Source organism: Bombina bombina, chromosome 1 (assembly GCF_027579735.1).
Source record: "Bombina bombina isolate aBomBom1 chromosome 1, aBomBom1.pri, whole genome shotgun sequence".
Lineage (NCBI taxonomy): Eukaryota > Metazoa > Chordata > Amphibia > Anura > Bombinatoridae > Bombina > Bombina bombina.
This window is the reverse complement of record NC_069499.1, coordinates 1,100,132,384-1,100,148,957: the sequence shown is the minus strand read 5'-3', so window position 1 is coordinate 1,100,148,957 and position 16,574 is coordinate 1,100,132,384. Positions and strand designations below refer to the sequence as shown.

Here is a 16,574-nt window from a genome sequence, read left to right as displayed (position 1 = left end):
CACAGATACTGATATAAAAATCCAGTATAAAACTTTAAAAACTTACTTAGAAGCTGTCACTTTGGCTCTGTTGAAAAGGTAGCTGGAAAGCCCACTGCAAGTGGTAAATAAGACACTCCCCCCCTCCCCCTTCTTTTGCATATGAAAAGGCCCTTTACACAAACAGGAGCAAGCTGGAGTAGGTAGTCGCGCGTATTCACATAAAACTTTGGGGCTTGGTTAGGAGTCTGAAAATCAGAGCAATGTTGTTTAAAAATAAGCAAAACTATACATTAATTAAAAAAAAAAACTTTAAGGGCTATATAGATTATCTACAAAACATTTATGCAAAGAAAAAATGAGTGTATAATGTCCCTTTAACAGAGGGTAATGAGGATAGTCCTTCTTCCTCTCCCCATGTGTCTACACCAGTTACGCCCACGCAAGCGATGCCTAGTACCTCTAGCGCATTGGCCCCTATTACTTTACAACAATTAGCAGCAGTAATGGATAATTCCCTTGCAGCATTTTTATCCAAACTGCCAGTTTTTCCAAAAAAGCACGATATCTCAGTTTTAAATAGAGGATGAGCAATCAGAAGCTTTGGATAATTTATCTGTAGTACCCTCACAAAACTCAGAAGTAGCAGTGAGGGACTGTCTGTCTGAGGGAGAAATTTCTGATACAGGAAAAGTTTCTCAGCAGGCAGAGTCAGATTCCTTAGCGTTTAAATTTAAGCTGGAACACCTCCGCGTCCTGCTTAAGGAGGTTTTAGCTACGCTGGATGATTGTGACCCCATGGTGGTCCCAGAAAAATTGTGTAAAATGGACAGGTTTTTAGAGGTCCCTGTATACACAGGCATTTCCGATCCCAAAGAGGGTGGGGGATATTGTGACCAAGGAGTGGGAGAGACCAGGTGTACCCTTTGTTCCCCCCTTATCTTTAAGAAAATGTTCCCCATAAACGACCCCAGGCGGGACGTGTGGCAGACGGTCCCCAAGGAGAGGGGGCTGTTTCAACACTTGCTAAGCGTACAACTTTACCAATAGAGGACAGTTGTGCTTTCAAAGATCCTATGGATAAAAAATTGGAAGGATTGCTGAAGAAAATTTTTGTTCAGCAAGGTTTTCTTCAACCAATTGCCTGCATTATTCCGCTAACTACTGCAGCGGCTTTTTGGTTCGAGGCCCTGGAGGAGTCGCTCCAGAGGGAAACTTCATACGATGAGGTCATGGATAGAATTCATGCTCTAAAGCTGGCTAATTCTTTTATCACTGATGCCGCTCTCCAATTAGCTAAGCTAGCGGCGAAAAACTCAGGCTTTGCCATCATGGCGCGAAGAGCGCTTTGGCTCAAATCGTGGTCGGCTGATGTGTCGTCCAAAACGAAACTGTTAAATATTCCCTTCAAGGGGAAAACCCTATTTGGCCCAGAGCTGAAAGAAATTATTTCAGATATCACTGGGGGCAAGGGCCATGCCCTTCCACAAGATAGGCCGTTTAAGGCCAAAAACAAGGCTAATTTTCACTCCTTTCGCAACTTCAGGAGCGGAACTGCCACAACCTCTGCTGCCGCAAAGCAAGATAACGCTTCCCAGCCCAAAGCAACCTTGAAACCCTTGCAGGGCTGAAATAAGGGTAAACAGGCCAAGAAGCCTGCTCCTGCTACCAAGACAGCATGAAGGTGTAGCCCCCGATCCGGGATCGGATCTAGTAGGGGGCAGACTTTTCTCTTCGCTCTGGCTTGGGCAAGAGATGTTCCAGATCCCTGGGCATTAGAAATAGTTGCTCAGGGGTACCTTCTAGAATTCAAGGATTCTCCCCCAAGGGGAAGGTTCCACATTTCTCGTTTGTCTTCAGACCAAACAAGAAACAGGCGTTCTTACGCTGTGTAGAAGATCTTCTAAAAATGGGAGTGATACACCCAGTTCCAATTGCAGAACAAGGACTGGGCTTTTACTCAAACCTGTTCGTAGTTCCCAAAAAGGAAGGAACTTTTCAGGCCAATCCTGGATCTAAAAATTCTAAACAAATTCCTCTGTTCCGTCTTTCAAGATGGAAACCATTCGGACAATCTTACCGATGATCCAGGAGGGTCAATATATGACTACCGTGGATCTAAAGGATGCGTATCTACATATTCCTATCCACAAAGATCACCATCGGTTCCTAAGGTTTGCCTTTCTGGACAAACATTACCAGTTCGTGGCCCTTCCTTTCGGGTTGGCCACCGCTCCCAGAATTTTCACAAAGGTGCTAGGGTCCCTTCTAGCGGTACTAAGACCGCGGGGCAATGCAGTAGCACCTTACCTAGACGACATAATAATACAGGTGTCGTCTTTTCACAGAGCCAAGGCTCATACGGACATTTTTCTGGCCTTTCTAAGGTCTCACGGGTGGAAGGTGAACGTAGAAAAAAAATGTTCTCTGTCCCCGCTCACAAGGGTTCCCTTCCTGGGAACACTAATAGACTCGGTAGAAATGAAAATCTTTCTGACAAAGGTCAGGAAGTCAAAACTGTTGAATACTTGCCGAGTTCTTCATTCCATTCCTCGGCCTTCTGTGGCTCAGTGCATGGAGGTAATTGGTTTAATGGTTGCGGCAATGGACATCACGTAGTCCCTTTTGCCCGATTTTCATCTCAGACCACTGCAACTGTCCATGCTCAAACAGTGTAATGAGGATTACGCCGATTTGTCTCCTCAAATGGACCAGAAAACCAGGGACTCTCTTCTCTGGTGGTTGTCTCAAGATCACCTGTCTCAGGGAATGAGTTTCCGCAGACCAGAGTGGATCATTGTCACGACCGATGTTAGGCTGGGGTGCGGTTTGGAACTCCCTGAAGGCTCAGGGTCTATGGTCTCGGGAAGAATCTCTTCTCCCGATAAACATTTTGGAGCTGAGAGCGATATTCAATACGCTCCAGGCGTGGCCTCAACTAGCGGAGGCCAAATTCATCAGATTTCAGTAGGACAACATCACGACTGTAGCGTACATCAATCATCAGGGAGGAACAAAGAGTTCCCTAGCGATGAAAGAAGTATCCAAGATCATCACATGGGCGGAGGATCACTCCTGCCATCTATCTGCAATTCACTTCCCAGGGGTAGACAACTGGGAGGCGGATTTTCTAAGTCGTCAGACTTTCCATCCAGGGGAGTGGGAACTCCACCCGGAGGTTTTTGCTCAGCTGACCCAGCTATGGGGAATTCCAGAGTTGGACCTGATGGCGTCCCGTCAGAACACCAAACTTCCCCTTTACGGATCCAGATCCAGGGATCCCAAGGCGGCATTGATAGATGCATTAATAGCGCCTTGGTCATTCAGTCTAGCTTATGTCTTTCCACTGTTTCCTCTTCTCCCTCGGCTAGTAGCCAGAATCAAACAGGAGAAGGCTTCAGTAATTCTGATAGCGCCTGCGTGGCCACGCAGGACTTGGTATGCAGACCTAGTGGACATGTCATCGGTCCCACCATGGAAACTGCCATCGAGGCAGGATCTTCTAATTCAAGGTCCTTTCAAGCATCCAAATCTAGTTTCTCTGCAACTGACTGCTTGGAGATTGAACGCTTAATTCTAGCTAAGCGTGGGTTCTCTGAATCAGTTATAGACACTCTGATACAGGCCAGACAGCCTGTCACCAGGAAAATTTACCATAAGATATGGCGGAAATATCTTTGTTGGTGTGAATCCAGGGGTTACTCGTGGAGTAAGGTTAGGATTCCAAGGATATTGTCTTTTCTCTAAGAAGGATTGGAGAAAGGCCTGTTAGCTAGTTCCTTAAAGGGACAGATATCTGCTCTGTCTATCCTGTTACATAAGCGTCTGGCAGCTGTACCAGACGTCCAGGTGTTTGCACAGGCCCTAGTTAGAATCAAGCCTGTTTACAAGCCTGTGGCTCCTCCATGGAGTCTAAATTTAGTTCTTTCAGTTCTTCAAGGGGTTCCGTTTGAACCTTTTACATTCCGTAGATATTAAGTTATTATCTTGGAAAGTTTTGTTTTTGGTAGCTATTTCTTCTGCTCGAAGAGTTTCTGAATTGTCTGCTTTGCAGTGTAATTCACCCTATCTGGTGTTCCATGCAGGTAAGGTTGTTTTTTGCGTACCAAACCTGGTTTCCTTCCAAAAGTAATTTCTAATAAGAATATTAACCAGGAAATCATTGTTCCTTCTCTGTGTCCTAATCCAGTTTCTAGGAAGGAACGACTTTTACACAATCTTGATGTTCGTGCTTTAAAATTCTATTTAATAGCAACTAAAGATTTCAGACAAACATCATCCTTGTTTGTTGCCTATTCTGGTAAGAGGAGAGGTCAGAAAGCGACTGCTACCTCTTTCCTTCTGGCTGAAAGGCATCATCCGATTGGCTTATGAGACTGCTGGACAGCAGCCTCCTGAACGAATTACAGCTCATTCCACCAGAGCTGTGGCTTCCACATGGGCTTTCAAGAACGAGGCTTCTGTTGAACAGATTTGTAAGGCAGCGACTTGGTCTTCACTGCATACATTTGCCAAATTTTACAAATTCGATACTTTTGCTTCTTCGGAGGCTATTTTTGGGAGAGGTTTTGCAAGCAGTGGTGCCTTCCGTTTAGGTTACCTGACTTGTTCCCTCCCTTCATCCGTATCCTAAAGCTTTGGTATTGGTATCCCACAAGTAAGGATGAATCCGTGGACTGGATACACCAAGTAAGAGAAAACAGAATTTATGCTTACCTGATAAATTACTTTCTCTTACGGTGTATCCAGTCCACGGCCCGCCCTGACAATTAAGCCAGGTTCAAATGTAATTTTTAAAATAACTAGTGTCACCACTGCACCCTATGGTTCTCCTTTTTCTCCTAACCGTCTGTCGAATGACTGGGGGGCGGAGCCTGAGGGGAGCTATATGGACAGCTTTGCTGTGTGCTCTTTGCCACTTCCTGTAGGGATTGAGAATATCCCACAAGTAAGGATGAATCCGTGGACTGGATACACCATAAGAGAAAGTAATTTATCAGGTAAGCATAAATTCTGTTTTTTTTTTTAAATGATTTTTATCCACACTAGTTTGTGTTAGGATTTCATCCCTGATAATTGTAATGCAAAAAAAAGTCCAGTCCTAAATTTTATTCAGTGTAGGAGCCAATACTTTTTGTATTATAATTAGAAGGGTGACAACGTAAAATCTGATTCTTCTAACCTAGGCTACTTGTTCATGATTAAGAGATTATACTTGACTATTCAAACAGCTTGGTTACATGACTTCTAAATTTCTTTTTTAAAAAGCTTGCACTTGATTTTTACCTTGTTTCTATTCCTTTGTAAATATTTGGAAAAGTTACTATAGTTTTTGTTTTGTTTTCCCCCTCCATACAGGGCAATGTATATGTGAAATGTCCGTCCATTGCATCGGCAATAGCAGCTGTTAATGCTCTCCATGGGAGGTGGTTTGCAGGTGTGTTGTTTTTCATTATTTTTGTAATTGCTCACATTTTATTTATTTTTTTGTTAACTTTTTTTTTTCTATATCTTTTTCCTACTAGGAAAAATGATCACAGCTGCCTATGTTCCTCTCCCTACTTACCACAGCCTATTCCCAGATTCTATGACTTCAACTCAGCTTCTTGTTCCTGTTCGCCGGTGAATCAAACAAAAAGGGAATCTGACTACCAGAAAAACTGATTTCTATAGTGTGCAGCAAGTACTTTGGATTCTATCAGTTAATGGCTTTCAATAAAGCCCTCTCTTCATTGGCACAATCTAGTTAATTCAGTATGCTTTTTACACCGTTGTTGGAATATAGGAACACAGTTTGAAGGGAGCTAAGTTCTGCTCCACACTACAGAAAATGTTGTTCTAGTTGTTAGAATTCCTTTTAAAACATTTTTGTACATAGCCTTTTTTATTTTTGAGAGAACTGTTCTGATGTTTTATTAAGACCCAGGTGATGATGGAAGGGTGTGATGTCAATTTATGTATACTTCAAATATTTTCAAAATAAAGAGTGAATGCCATCTTTCATCTGACAAGTGTTCCACCAATTATTTAATTACTGCCTTACTATTCATGAAGACACAACTGTAAGGATTTAACATGCTGTAATTGCCACCCGTAAAGATGGGTGGAGCAAATTTATTTTGTTTCTTTCCAATCTGCAGACGTCTCGTGGTGTGATCTTTACTCTGGACTTAATTTAGAATTTGCTTTCCTCCAGACTTGAGAGAATTTGGAATTACTGGAATAGCAGTATGTGTATCAAGTTGTCTGTGTACATAGTTCTGTGTTTCTAAAGCACCATACAATATCTGCATTTCCAAGCCAACCTGCTGGTTTGTGGGAAAGCTAATTTTGGCATTTGGAATAATGTTTAAGAACCAGAGGACTCCTGGGGCATGCAAGGATCTTTTGACTAGTTGCATAAAATGGTTTTGCTCTCTAAGCTCTGTGAGCTCTGAAAGACATTTTTCATTTTGATTAATTTTACGTTTGGATACATCTCCATATTTCTATTAAACAGATTTCATATTTTAAACAGTCTTTGTAAAATATACTCTAAAATAAAAATTTCTTTTGAAAAAATGTGGTTAAGCTTCAACTTTTGGTTATACATTTGTGACAAAAGGTGTCAAAGTTCTTTAAGTGATTTTATTACAGGACAGACTCATATTTTGCATAACTTTTCCTTTTACTGCTGAAATAGCATTTAAGTAAAGAACAGTTTAAAGGGACTGTATACACCAATTTTTTTAACTGCATGTAATAGACACCACTATAAAGAATATGCACCGACAGATTTAAAAATCCAGTATAAAACCGTTAAAAAAAACAACAAAAACGCTTAGAAGCTCCCAGTTTAGCACTGTTAAAGGTTAGCTGGAACACCCACTGAGAGTGGTTCTATAGCAAAAAAGCACACTTCTCCCCCCCCCCCCTTCTTCCTCTGCATATAAAGACTCTATACACAAAAAGGAACAAGCTGGACTCTCCTAAAACTTTAGGGCATCATTAGAAGTCTCAAAATCCGAGCAATGTTTTTTTAAAAATAAGCAAAACTATCCCTTTTTTTTATTTTTTAAAAGCTCTATAGGTTATATAAATGGATCATCTACAAAACATTTATGCAAAGAAAACATCTAGTGTATAATGTCCCTTTAACGGTAAAAAATGAAAAATTTAAACATAATCAATAACAGTTAATATCGTAAGGTAATGTCCATCAGGTCACACCAGAGTACGTGTGTGTATGTATGTGTGTGTGTGTATGTATGTATATGTATATATATGTATGTATATGTATGTGTGTGTGTACTACAAAGTCTACACACCCCTGTTAAAATGTCAGGTTTCTGTGATGTAAAAAAGAGACAAAGATAAATCATTTCAGAACTTTTTCCGCCTTTAATGTGACCTATAAACTATACAACTTGATTGAAGAGCAAACTTCAAGGTGGAGGGAAGTAACTATAAAAAAAAAATATGGTTGCATAACTTATAACTGGGGATGTAGCTGTGTTTAGAATTGAGCAATCTATTGGGATTGGGATAAACTGGCACTACACTAATATTTAGTAAGAAAAAGAATCCGTGGATTCCGGTGCTACCCCTTAGTAACAATTAGTTATCAAAGAAAAAGAAAAGAAAGATAGGGGCTATTATAGCACTCATACTTACTTATATGGGTATGAAGTTAGTTAAAAAACTATACTTTAATTATTTAAAAGACATGGGGTAAATACCCCTACCGTTAAACACAAACCACTACCAAACATCAGAGAAACTAAAAACAAGCCAACAGTCACTTCTCTGTTTCCTGGCCGATAGCAGGAAACGTCGGCATCAGGTGACTGAACGGCAAGATTCAAAATATTAAGAGCAAACGCGTTTCGGCTATGACCTAGCCTTTCTCAATGCTATATTTTTTCTGACAGTTAGTAAACCCGAGGCTGATGGATGCGTGGACATTTATATACATTACCAAACCGAAAGTTAGCCAATTGCATGGGTTTCCAGGAAAACACCTTCTTAGTATCCAATGGTTGCGCTGGGTGGAAGACGCCTACTAACCGGATTGGGCTATGTGGCTGAGAAGTGCAATTGATGTGTCGCGCATGCGCATTAATCCACAGATAGCATATAGAGAGAATCACTTGTGAGACAACTGCTATGTTAAAATATATATCTATCAATTGAACGGATAAATATCCTATCCAATTGTGGACTCTTCAAAACGTGGATACCATAAAGTTATGAGATATTGCACTCGATCGGTTCGAATATATAACGATTATTCATATACCAATGCTCAATAGTGTTGTAACGTTATTAAACATTCACCGCACCAATATTATTTACAACCATATATCAAACCAAATTACGCTAAACACTGCACAAAGGAAGCTGTACTATTGTGATTAAGGATTTTCACATAAGTATCTAACACAACTTCTATCTTTGTTATCATCATTATGTTTTGTTACGCACTGGATTATTATGGATCCCAAAAGAAAAGCCTATTTAAATGGTGCTAGAATATTAGACAATTCCTGTTGATTACATTACCACTTTAAATAGTATATATGTGTGGTCTGTCCCAATCATATAAGCATAATATTAAGTCTGAATCCTAATCAGATTGGATTCGTTATTCAACATATATTAAATAATAATGGGCATGAATATACATACACATACATACATGCTGGTAAAAATCTTTAAAACATCATGTCTAAAACTCTAGGATAAAAAGCTAAAGAAATCCCCATGTAATTCTAAAAAATGTATATGCTAAAAGTTTGTTTATACACCATTCACAAAAAAATGTCCCATCACTGCAGAAAAACTTATATTACAGATATGGGGCTATCATTAGATTTATTAGGATTTCTATGGATATGATCCAATGTATAACTCTCCATGTGTAGCGATACTGATTAGTGTAAAAGGTAAGTCTTAAGCTTAACCCTCACTAATAATGTGTCTACCTTATAAGTCACATATTGTCTGCTTAAAAATGTACAAATGACGCATTGGTATTAAATCTATGGTTATAATAAAGGTTTTCAATTCTACTATTAACAGCATCAATATAATACTTAGTAAATCGATGACTTTGAATCCAACGGAAAATACCTTTTCTCCAACATTGGTGTGTCCGGTCCACGGCGTCATCCTTACTTGTGGGATATTCTCTTCCCCAACAGGAAATGGCAGAGTCCCAGCAAAGCTGGCCATATAGTCCCTCCTAGGCTCCGCCCACCCCAGTCATTCTCTTTGCCGTTGCACAGGCAACATCTCCACGGAGATGGTTAAGAGTTTTTTGGTGTTTAAATGTAGTTTTATTCTTCTATCAAGTGTTTGTTATTTTAAAATAGTGCTGGTATGTACTATTTACTCTGAAACAGAAAAGGATGAAGATTTCTGTTTGTAAGAGGAAGATGATTTTAGCAGACAGTAACTAAAATCGATTGCTGTTTCCACATAGGACTGTTGAGATGAAGTAACTTCAGTTGGGGGAAACAGTTAGCAGACTTTTCTGCTTAAGGTATGACTAGCCATATTTCTAACAAGACTGTGTAATGCTGGAAGGCTGTCATTTCCCCTCATGGGGACCGGTAAGCCATTTTCTTAGTCAAATATACAGAATAAAGGGCTTAATAAGGGCTAAAAAACTGGTAGACATTTTTATGGGCTAAATCGATTGCTTTATTTGGGCATATTATTCAGATTTAGGCTAACAATTGGCATTTATAATCTTTGGGAACGTTTATAAAACGGCAGGCACTGTGTTGGACACCTTTTTCAGTCAGGGGGCCTTTCTAGTTATAGACTGAGCCTCATTTTCGCGCCATTACTGCGCAGTTGTTTTTTGAGAGCAGGGCATGCAGATGCATGTGTGAGGATCTAAGAATCACTGAAAAAGCTTCTAGAAGGCGTCATTTGGTATCGTATTCCCCTCTGGGCTTGGTTGGGTCTCAGCAAAGACTATAGCTGGGACTGTATAGGGGTTAAATTTTAAAACGGCTCCGGTTCCGTTATTTTAAGGGTTAAAGCTCTGAAATTTGGTGTGCAATACTTTTAATGCTTTAAGACACTGTGGTGAAATTTTTGAACAATTCCTTCATACTTTTTCACATATTCAGTAATAAAGTGTTTTCTGTTTGAAATTTAAAGAGACAGTAACGGTTTTATTTTAAAACGTTTTTTGTGCTTTGTTGACAAGTTTAAGCCTGTTTAACATGTCTGTACCTTCAGATAAGCTATGTTCTATATGTATGAAAGCCAATGTGTCTCCCCATCTAAATTTGTGATAATTGTGCCATAGCGTCCAAACAAAGTAAGGACAGTACTGCCACAGATAATGATATTGTCCAAGATGATTCCTCAAATGAGGGGAGTAAACATGATACTACATCATCTCCTACTGTGTCTACACCAGTTTTGCCCATGCAGGAGGCCCCTAGTACATCTAGTGCGCCAATACTTATTACCATGCAACAATTAACGGCTGTAATGGATAACTCCATAGCAAATCTTTTATCCAAAATGCCTACTTATCAGAGAAAGCGCGATTGCTCTGTTTTAAACACTGAAGAGCAAGAGGGCGCTGATGATAATTGTTCTATCATACCCTCACACCAATCTGAAGGGGCCATGAGGGAGGTTTTGTCTGATGGAGAAATCTCAGATTCAGGAAAAATTTCTCATCAAGCTGAACCTGATGTTGTGACATTTAAATTTAAATTAGAACATCTCCGCGCACTGCTTAAGGAGGTGTTATCTACTCTGGATGATTGTGACAACTTGGTCATTCCAGAGAAATTATGCAAGATGGACAAGTTCCTAGAGGTTCCGGTGCCCCCCGACGCTTTTCCTATACCCAAGCGAGTGGCGGACATAGTAAATAAGGAGTGGGAAAAGCCCGGCATACCTTTTGTTCCCCCCCCCCCTATATTTAAGAAATTATTTCCTATGGTCGACCCCAGAAAGGACTTATGGCAGACAGTCCCCAAGGTCGAGGGGGCAGTTTCTACTCTAAACAAACGCACTACTATTCCTATCGAAGATAGTTGTGCTTTCAAAGATCCTATGGATAAAAAATTGGAAGGTTTGCTTAAAAAGATTTTTGTACAGCAAGGCTACCTTCTACAACCAATTTCATGCATTGTTCCTGTCACTACGGCAGCGTGGTTCTGGTTCGAGGAACTAGAAAAGTCGCTCAGTAGAGAAACTCCATATGAGGAGGTTATGGACAGTTAACACACTTAAATTGGCTAACTCTTTTATTTTAGATGCCGCTTTGCAATTAGCTAGATTAGCAGGGAAAAATTCAGGGTTTGCTATCGTGGCGCGCAGAGCGCTTTGGCTAAAGTCTTGGTCAGCGGATGTGTCATCCAAGACAAAATTGCTTAACATCCCTTTCAAAGGTAAAACTTTATTTGGACCAGAATTGAAAGAGATTATTTCAGACATCACTGGGGGAAAGGGCCACGCCCTTCCACAGGATAGGTCTTTTAAGGCTAAAAATAAGCCTAATTTTCATCCTTTTCGCAGAAACGGACCAGCCTCTAATTCTGCATCCTCTAAGCAAGAGGGTAATGCCTCACAACCCAAACCAGCCTGGAAACCAATGCAAGGCTGGAACAAGGGTAAGCAGGCCAAGAAGCCTGCCACTGCTAACAAAACAGCATGAAGGAGTAGCCCCCGATCCGGGACCGGATCTAGTGGGGGGCAGACTCTCTCTCTTTGCTCAGGCTTGGGAAAGAGATGTTCAGGATCCTTGGGCGCTAGAAATAGTTTCTCAAGGTTATCTCCTGGAATTCAAGGAACTACCCCCAAGGGGAAGGTTCCACAGGTCTCACTTATCCTCAAACCAAATAAAGAGACAGGCATTCTTACATTGTGTAGAAGACCTGTTAAAAATGGGAGTGATACACCCAGTTCCAATAAAGGAACAAGGAATGGGATTTTATTCCAATCTGTTCGTAGTTCCCAAAAAAGAGGGAACGTTCAGACCAATTTTGGATTTGAAGATCCTAAACAAATTTCTCAGGGTACCATCGTTCAAAATGGAAACTATTCGAACGATTCTACCCACCATCCAGGAAAGTCAATTTATGACTACCGTGAATCTAAAGGATGCGTACCTACATATTCCTATCCACAAGGAACATCATCAGTTCCTAAGGTTCGCTTTTCTGGACAAGCATTACCAGTTTGTGGCCCTCCCATTCGGGTTGGCCACTGCTCCAAGGATTTTCACAAAGGTGCTAGGGTCCCTTCTAGCGGTTCTAAGACCAAGGGGCATTGCAGTAGTACCTTACTTGGACGACATTCTAATACAAGCGTCGTCTCTGTCAAAAGCAAAGGCTCATACGGAGATCGTTCTAGCCTTTCTCAGATCTCACGGATGGAAGGTGAACAAAGAAAAAAGTTCTCTGTCCCCGTCAACAAGAGTTCCCTTCTTGGGAACAATAATAGATTCCTTAGAAATGAAGATTTTTCTGACAGAGGTCAGAAAATCAAAACTTCTAAGCTCTTGTCAAGTGCTTCATTCTGTTCCTCGTCCTTCCATAGCGCAGTGCATGGAAGTAGTAGGATTGATGGTTGCAACAATGGACATAGTTCCTTTCGCACAAATTCATCTAAGACCATTACAACTGTGCATGCTCAAACAGTGGAATGGGGATTATACAGACTTGTCTCCAATGATTCAAGTAGATCAAAAGATCAGAGATTCACTCCGTTGGTGGCTGACCATGGACAATCTATCCCAGGGAATGAGCTTCCGCAGACCAGAGTGGGTCATTGTCACGACCGACGCCAGTCTGGTGGGCTGGGGCGCGGTCTGGGAATCCCTGAAAGCTCAGGGACTATGGTCTCGGGAAGAGTCTCTTCTCCCGATAAACATTCTGGAACTGAGAGCGATATTCAATGCTCTCAGAGCTTGGCCTCAACTAGCAAAGGCCAAATTCATAAGGTTTCAATCAGACAACATGACGACCGTTGCATATATCAATCATCAGGGGGGAACAAAGAGTTCCCTGGCGATGAAAGAAGTGACCAAAATAATTCAATGGGCGGAGGATCACTCCTGCCACTTGTCTGCGATCCACATCCCAGGAGTGGAAAATTGGGAAGCGGATTTTCTGAGTCGTCAGACATTCCATCCGGGGGAGTGGGAACTCCATCCGGAAATCTTTGCCCAAATAACTCAATTATGGGGCATTCCAGACATGGATCTGATGGCGTCTCGTCAGAACTTCAAGGTCCCTTGCTACGGGTCCAGATCCAGGGATCCCAAGGCGACTCTAGTGGATGCACTAGTAGCACCTTGGACCTTCAACCTAGCTTATGTATTCCCACCGTTTCCTCTCATTCCCAGGCTGGTAGCCAGGATCAATCAGGAGAGGGCCTCAGTGATCTTGATAGCTCCTGCGTGGCCACGCAGGACTTGGTATGCAGACCTGGTGAATATGTCATCGGCTCCACCATGGAAGCTACCTTTGAGACAGGACCTTCTTGTTCAGGGTCCATTCGAACATCCAAATCTGGTCTTCAACTGACGGCTTGGAGATTGAACGCTTGATTCTATCAAAGCGTGGGTTTTCAGATTCTGTTATAGATACTCTGGTTCAGGCCAGAAAACCTGTAACTAGAAAAATTTACTATAAGATATGGAAAAAATATATCTGTTGGTGTGAATCCAAAGGATTTCCATGGAATAAGATAAAAATTCCTAAGATTCTCTCCTTTCTACAAGAAGGTTTGGAGAAAGGGTTATCTGCAAGTTCTCTAAAGGGACAGATCTCTGCTTTATCTGTCTTACTACACAAGACTGGCAGCTGTGCCAGATGTTCAAGCATTTGTTCAGGCTTTGGTTCGGATCAAGCCTGTTTACAGACCTTTGACTCCTCCCTGGAGTCTAAATCTAGTTCTTTCAGTTCTTCAAGGGGTTCCGTTTGAACCTTTACATTCCATAGATATTAAGTTACTATCTTGGAAAGTTTTGTTTTTGGTTGCAATTTCTTCTGCTAGAAGAGTTTCAGAGTTATCTACTCTGCAGTGTTCTCCTCCTTATCTGGTGTTCCATGCAGATAAGGTGGTTTTGCGTACTAAGCCTGGTTTTCTTCCTAAAGTTGTTTCTAACAAAAATATTAACCAGGAGATAGTTGTACCTTCTTTGTGTCCGAATCCAGTTTCAAAGAAGGAACGTTTGTTACACAATTTGGACGTTGTCCGTGCTCTAAAGTTCTATTTAGAGGCTACTAAAGATTTCAGACAAACATCTTCCTTGTTCGTCGTTTATTCTGGTAAAAGGAGAGGTCAAAAAGCGACTTTACCTCTTTCCTTTTGGCTTAAAAGCATTATCCGATTGGCTTACGAGACTGCCGGACGGCAGCCTCCTGAAAGAATCGCAGCTCACTCCACTAGGGCTGTGGCTTCCACATGGGCCTTCAAGAACGAGGCTTCTGTTGACCAGATATGTAAGGCAGCAACTTGGTCTTCACTGCACACTTTTGCTAAATTTTACAAATTTGATACTTTTGCTTCTTCGGAGGCTATTTTTGGGAGAGAGGTTTTGCAAGCTGTGGTGCCTTCCGTTTAGGTAACCTGATTTGCTCCCTCCCTTCATCCGTGTCCTAAAGCTTTGGTATTGGTTCCCACAAGTAAGGATGACGCCGTGGACCGGACACACCAATGTTGGAGAAAACAGAATTTATGCTTACCTGATAAATTACTTTCTCCAACGGTGTGTCCGGTCCACGGCCCGCCCTGGTTTTTTAATCGGGTCTGATGAATTATTTTCTCTAACTACAGTCACCACGGTACCATATGGTTTCTCCTATATATATTTCCTCCTGTCCGTCGGTCGAATGACTGGGGTGGGCGGAGCCTAGGAGGGACTATATGGCCAGCTTTGCTGGGACTCTTTGCCATTTCCTGTTGGGGAAGAGAATATCCCACAAGTAAGGATGACGCCGTGGACCGGACACACCGTTGGAGAAAGTAATTTATCAGGTAAGCATAAATTCTGTTTTTAATAATTGTTAAATGTTAAATTTATGGTCTAAAAAGAAAAGTATTACTTAAATATATATTTTTTCTGGGTCCCAATCTACAAACATATGATATTGACCAGAAATCCTAGAGCATATGGATCCTGGTTAGACATATATTATATGAAGGCTGGGACCAGTAAGCAGTGCTATATACCACATCTGTATATACTCATATAGATGAAAGTGTTACTAGTATCTTTATATATTAACACCAATTCACCAAATTATAAGATTAAATACAGTTGGTTATGTCACTTCATACAAGGAATGATCTCTTGCTGCTCATATCACATCAGATATATACCCAGTAATTGTTATATTCATTCATACCATGAGGCATGACGGTATTCAGATTGAAAACCCATTTGGTTTCCATCTGTAACAATTTATCCTCAGTGTTACCCCCTCTTATTCCGGGCCTCAATTTCTCTAGACCCCAACATTTTAGGGCACTGGTTTTCCCATTGTGACATTGTAGGAAATGCCTAGCGACACTGGTAATTTGTTTAGATTTGTCTACGTCTCTTTGAGCTGTTCTAATATTACTAAGATGTTCAGTTATGCGTGTGCCCATGCTCCTTGTTGTCATTCCTATGTAATATAAGTTACAGCTACAAGATATACAGTAGATAACATTTGTACTTTGACAATTTATATGTTGTTTGATGTTCCAAATTTTTCCAAATCTGTCAACTATTCTTTGTTTTTTAAGCATGTGTTGACATACTGAACAGTGTCCACATGATATAGAGCCCTCATATATAGGCAATTTCTTAGCATTTGTATCATAATGGCTCGTAACCAGTGTATCCTTACTATTTCTAGCACGTCTGTATGTCACTAGCGGCTTCTCTGTTATTAATGGTTTTAATAGGTCATCCCTAGTTAAGACATGCCAATGTTTAGTCAGAATTTGGATGATTTGATCACTTTGTGCGGAATAAGTGGTAATACATCTCAAGGGGGTATTTTTCTCCTTAATCTTAGGGGTGAGTAATTCAGCCCTATCTTTCAGTAATGCTTTATTATATGCTCTAGCAAGCAATTTTTTTGAATAGCCTCTTTCAAGTAACCTTTGTCTTAGTTCTCTAGCAGCTATTTTAAAATTCTCAATGGTGCTACAATTTCTCCTTAAGCGTATATATTCACCCATAGGTAGTCCTCTAATAGTAGCAGGGTGATAACTGCTTGCATGCAAAATATTATTAGTGGACGTGGGATTCCTATATGCTTCTGTCACAATTGAGCTGTCAGTCTTTCCAATTGTGAGATCCAAAAACTCCACTTTAGACTTTTGTATGTTGGATGTAAGATATAGTCCAAATGGGTTTTCATTTAATGTTGTAATGAGATCATGCAGGAGATTCTCAGGACCATTCCATATAAATAGAATGTCATCTATATATCTGGACCAGTGGGAGATGTGTTTGGTAAGATGTTTGAGATTATCATTAAACACCACAGTTTCCTCCCACCAGCCCAGATATATATTAGTGTAAGTTGGGGCACACGCAGTACCCATCGCTGTCCCACAGGTCTGTAAATAGAATTGAT

General features: G+C 40.9%; 1 protein-coding gene across 5 annotated transcripts in view; it reads left to right on the top strand.

Annotated features, from left to right (window-relative positions):
- RBM39 (RNA binding motif protein 39) overlaps nucleotides 1-5,990 on the top strand; it is a 78,273-nt gene extending 72,283 nt beyond the window's left edge. For all 5 annotated transcript variants that reach the window (XM_053696232.1, XM_053696159.1, XM_053696340.1 and 2 more), the window contains 2 exons: nucleotides 5,338-5,416; nucleotides 5,505-5,990. In XM_053696232.1, the coding sequence (XP_053552207.1) occupies nucleotides 5,338-5,416; nucleotides 5,505-5,605 (180 nt within the window). In that variant the 3' untranslated portion in view covers nucleotides 5,606-5,990. The remainder of the gene's footprint in view (nucleotides 1-5,337; nucleotides 5,417-5,504) is intronic.
- Nucleotides 5,991-16,574: the final 10,584 nt, after the last annotated feature.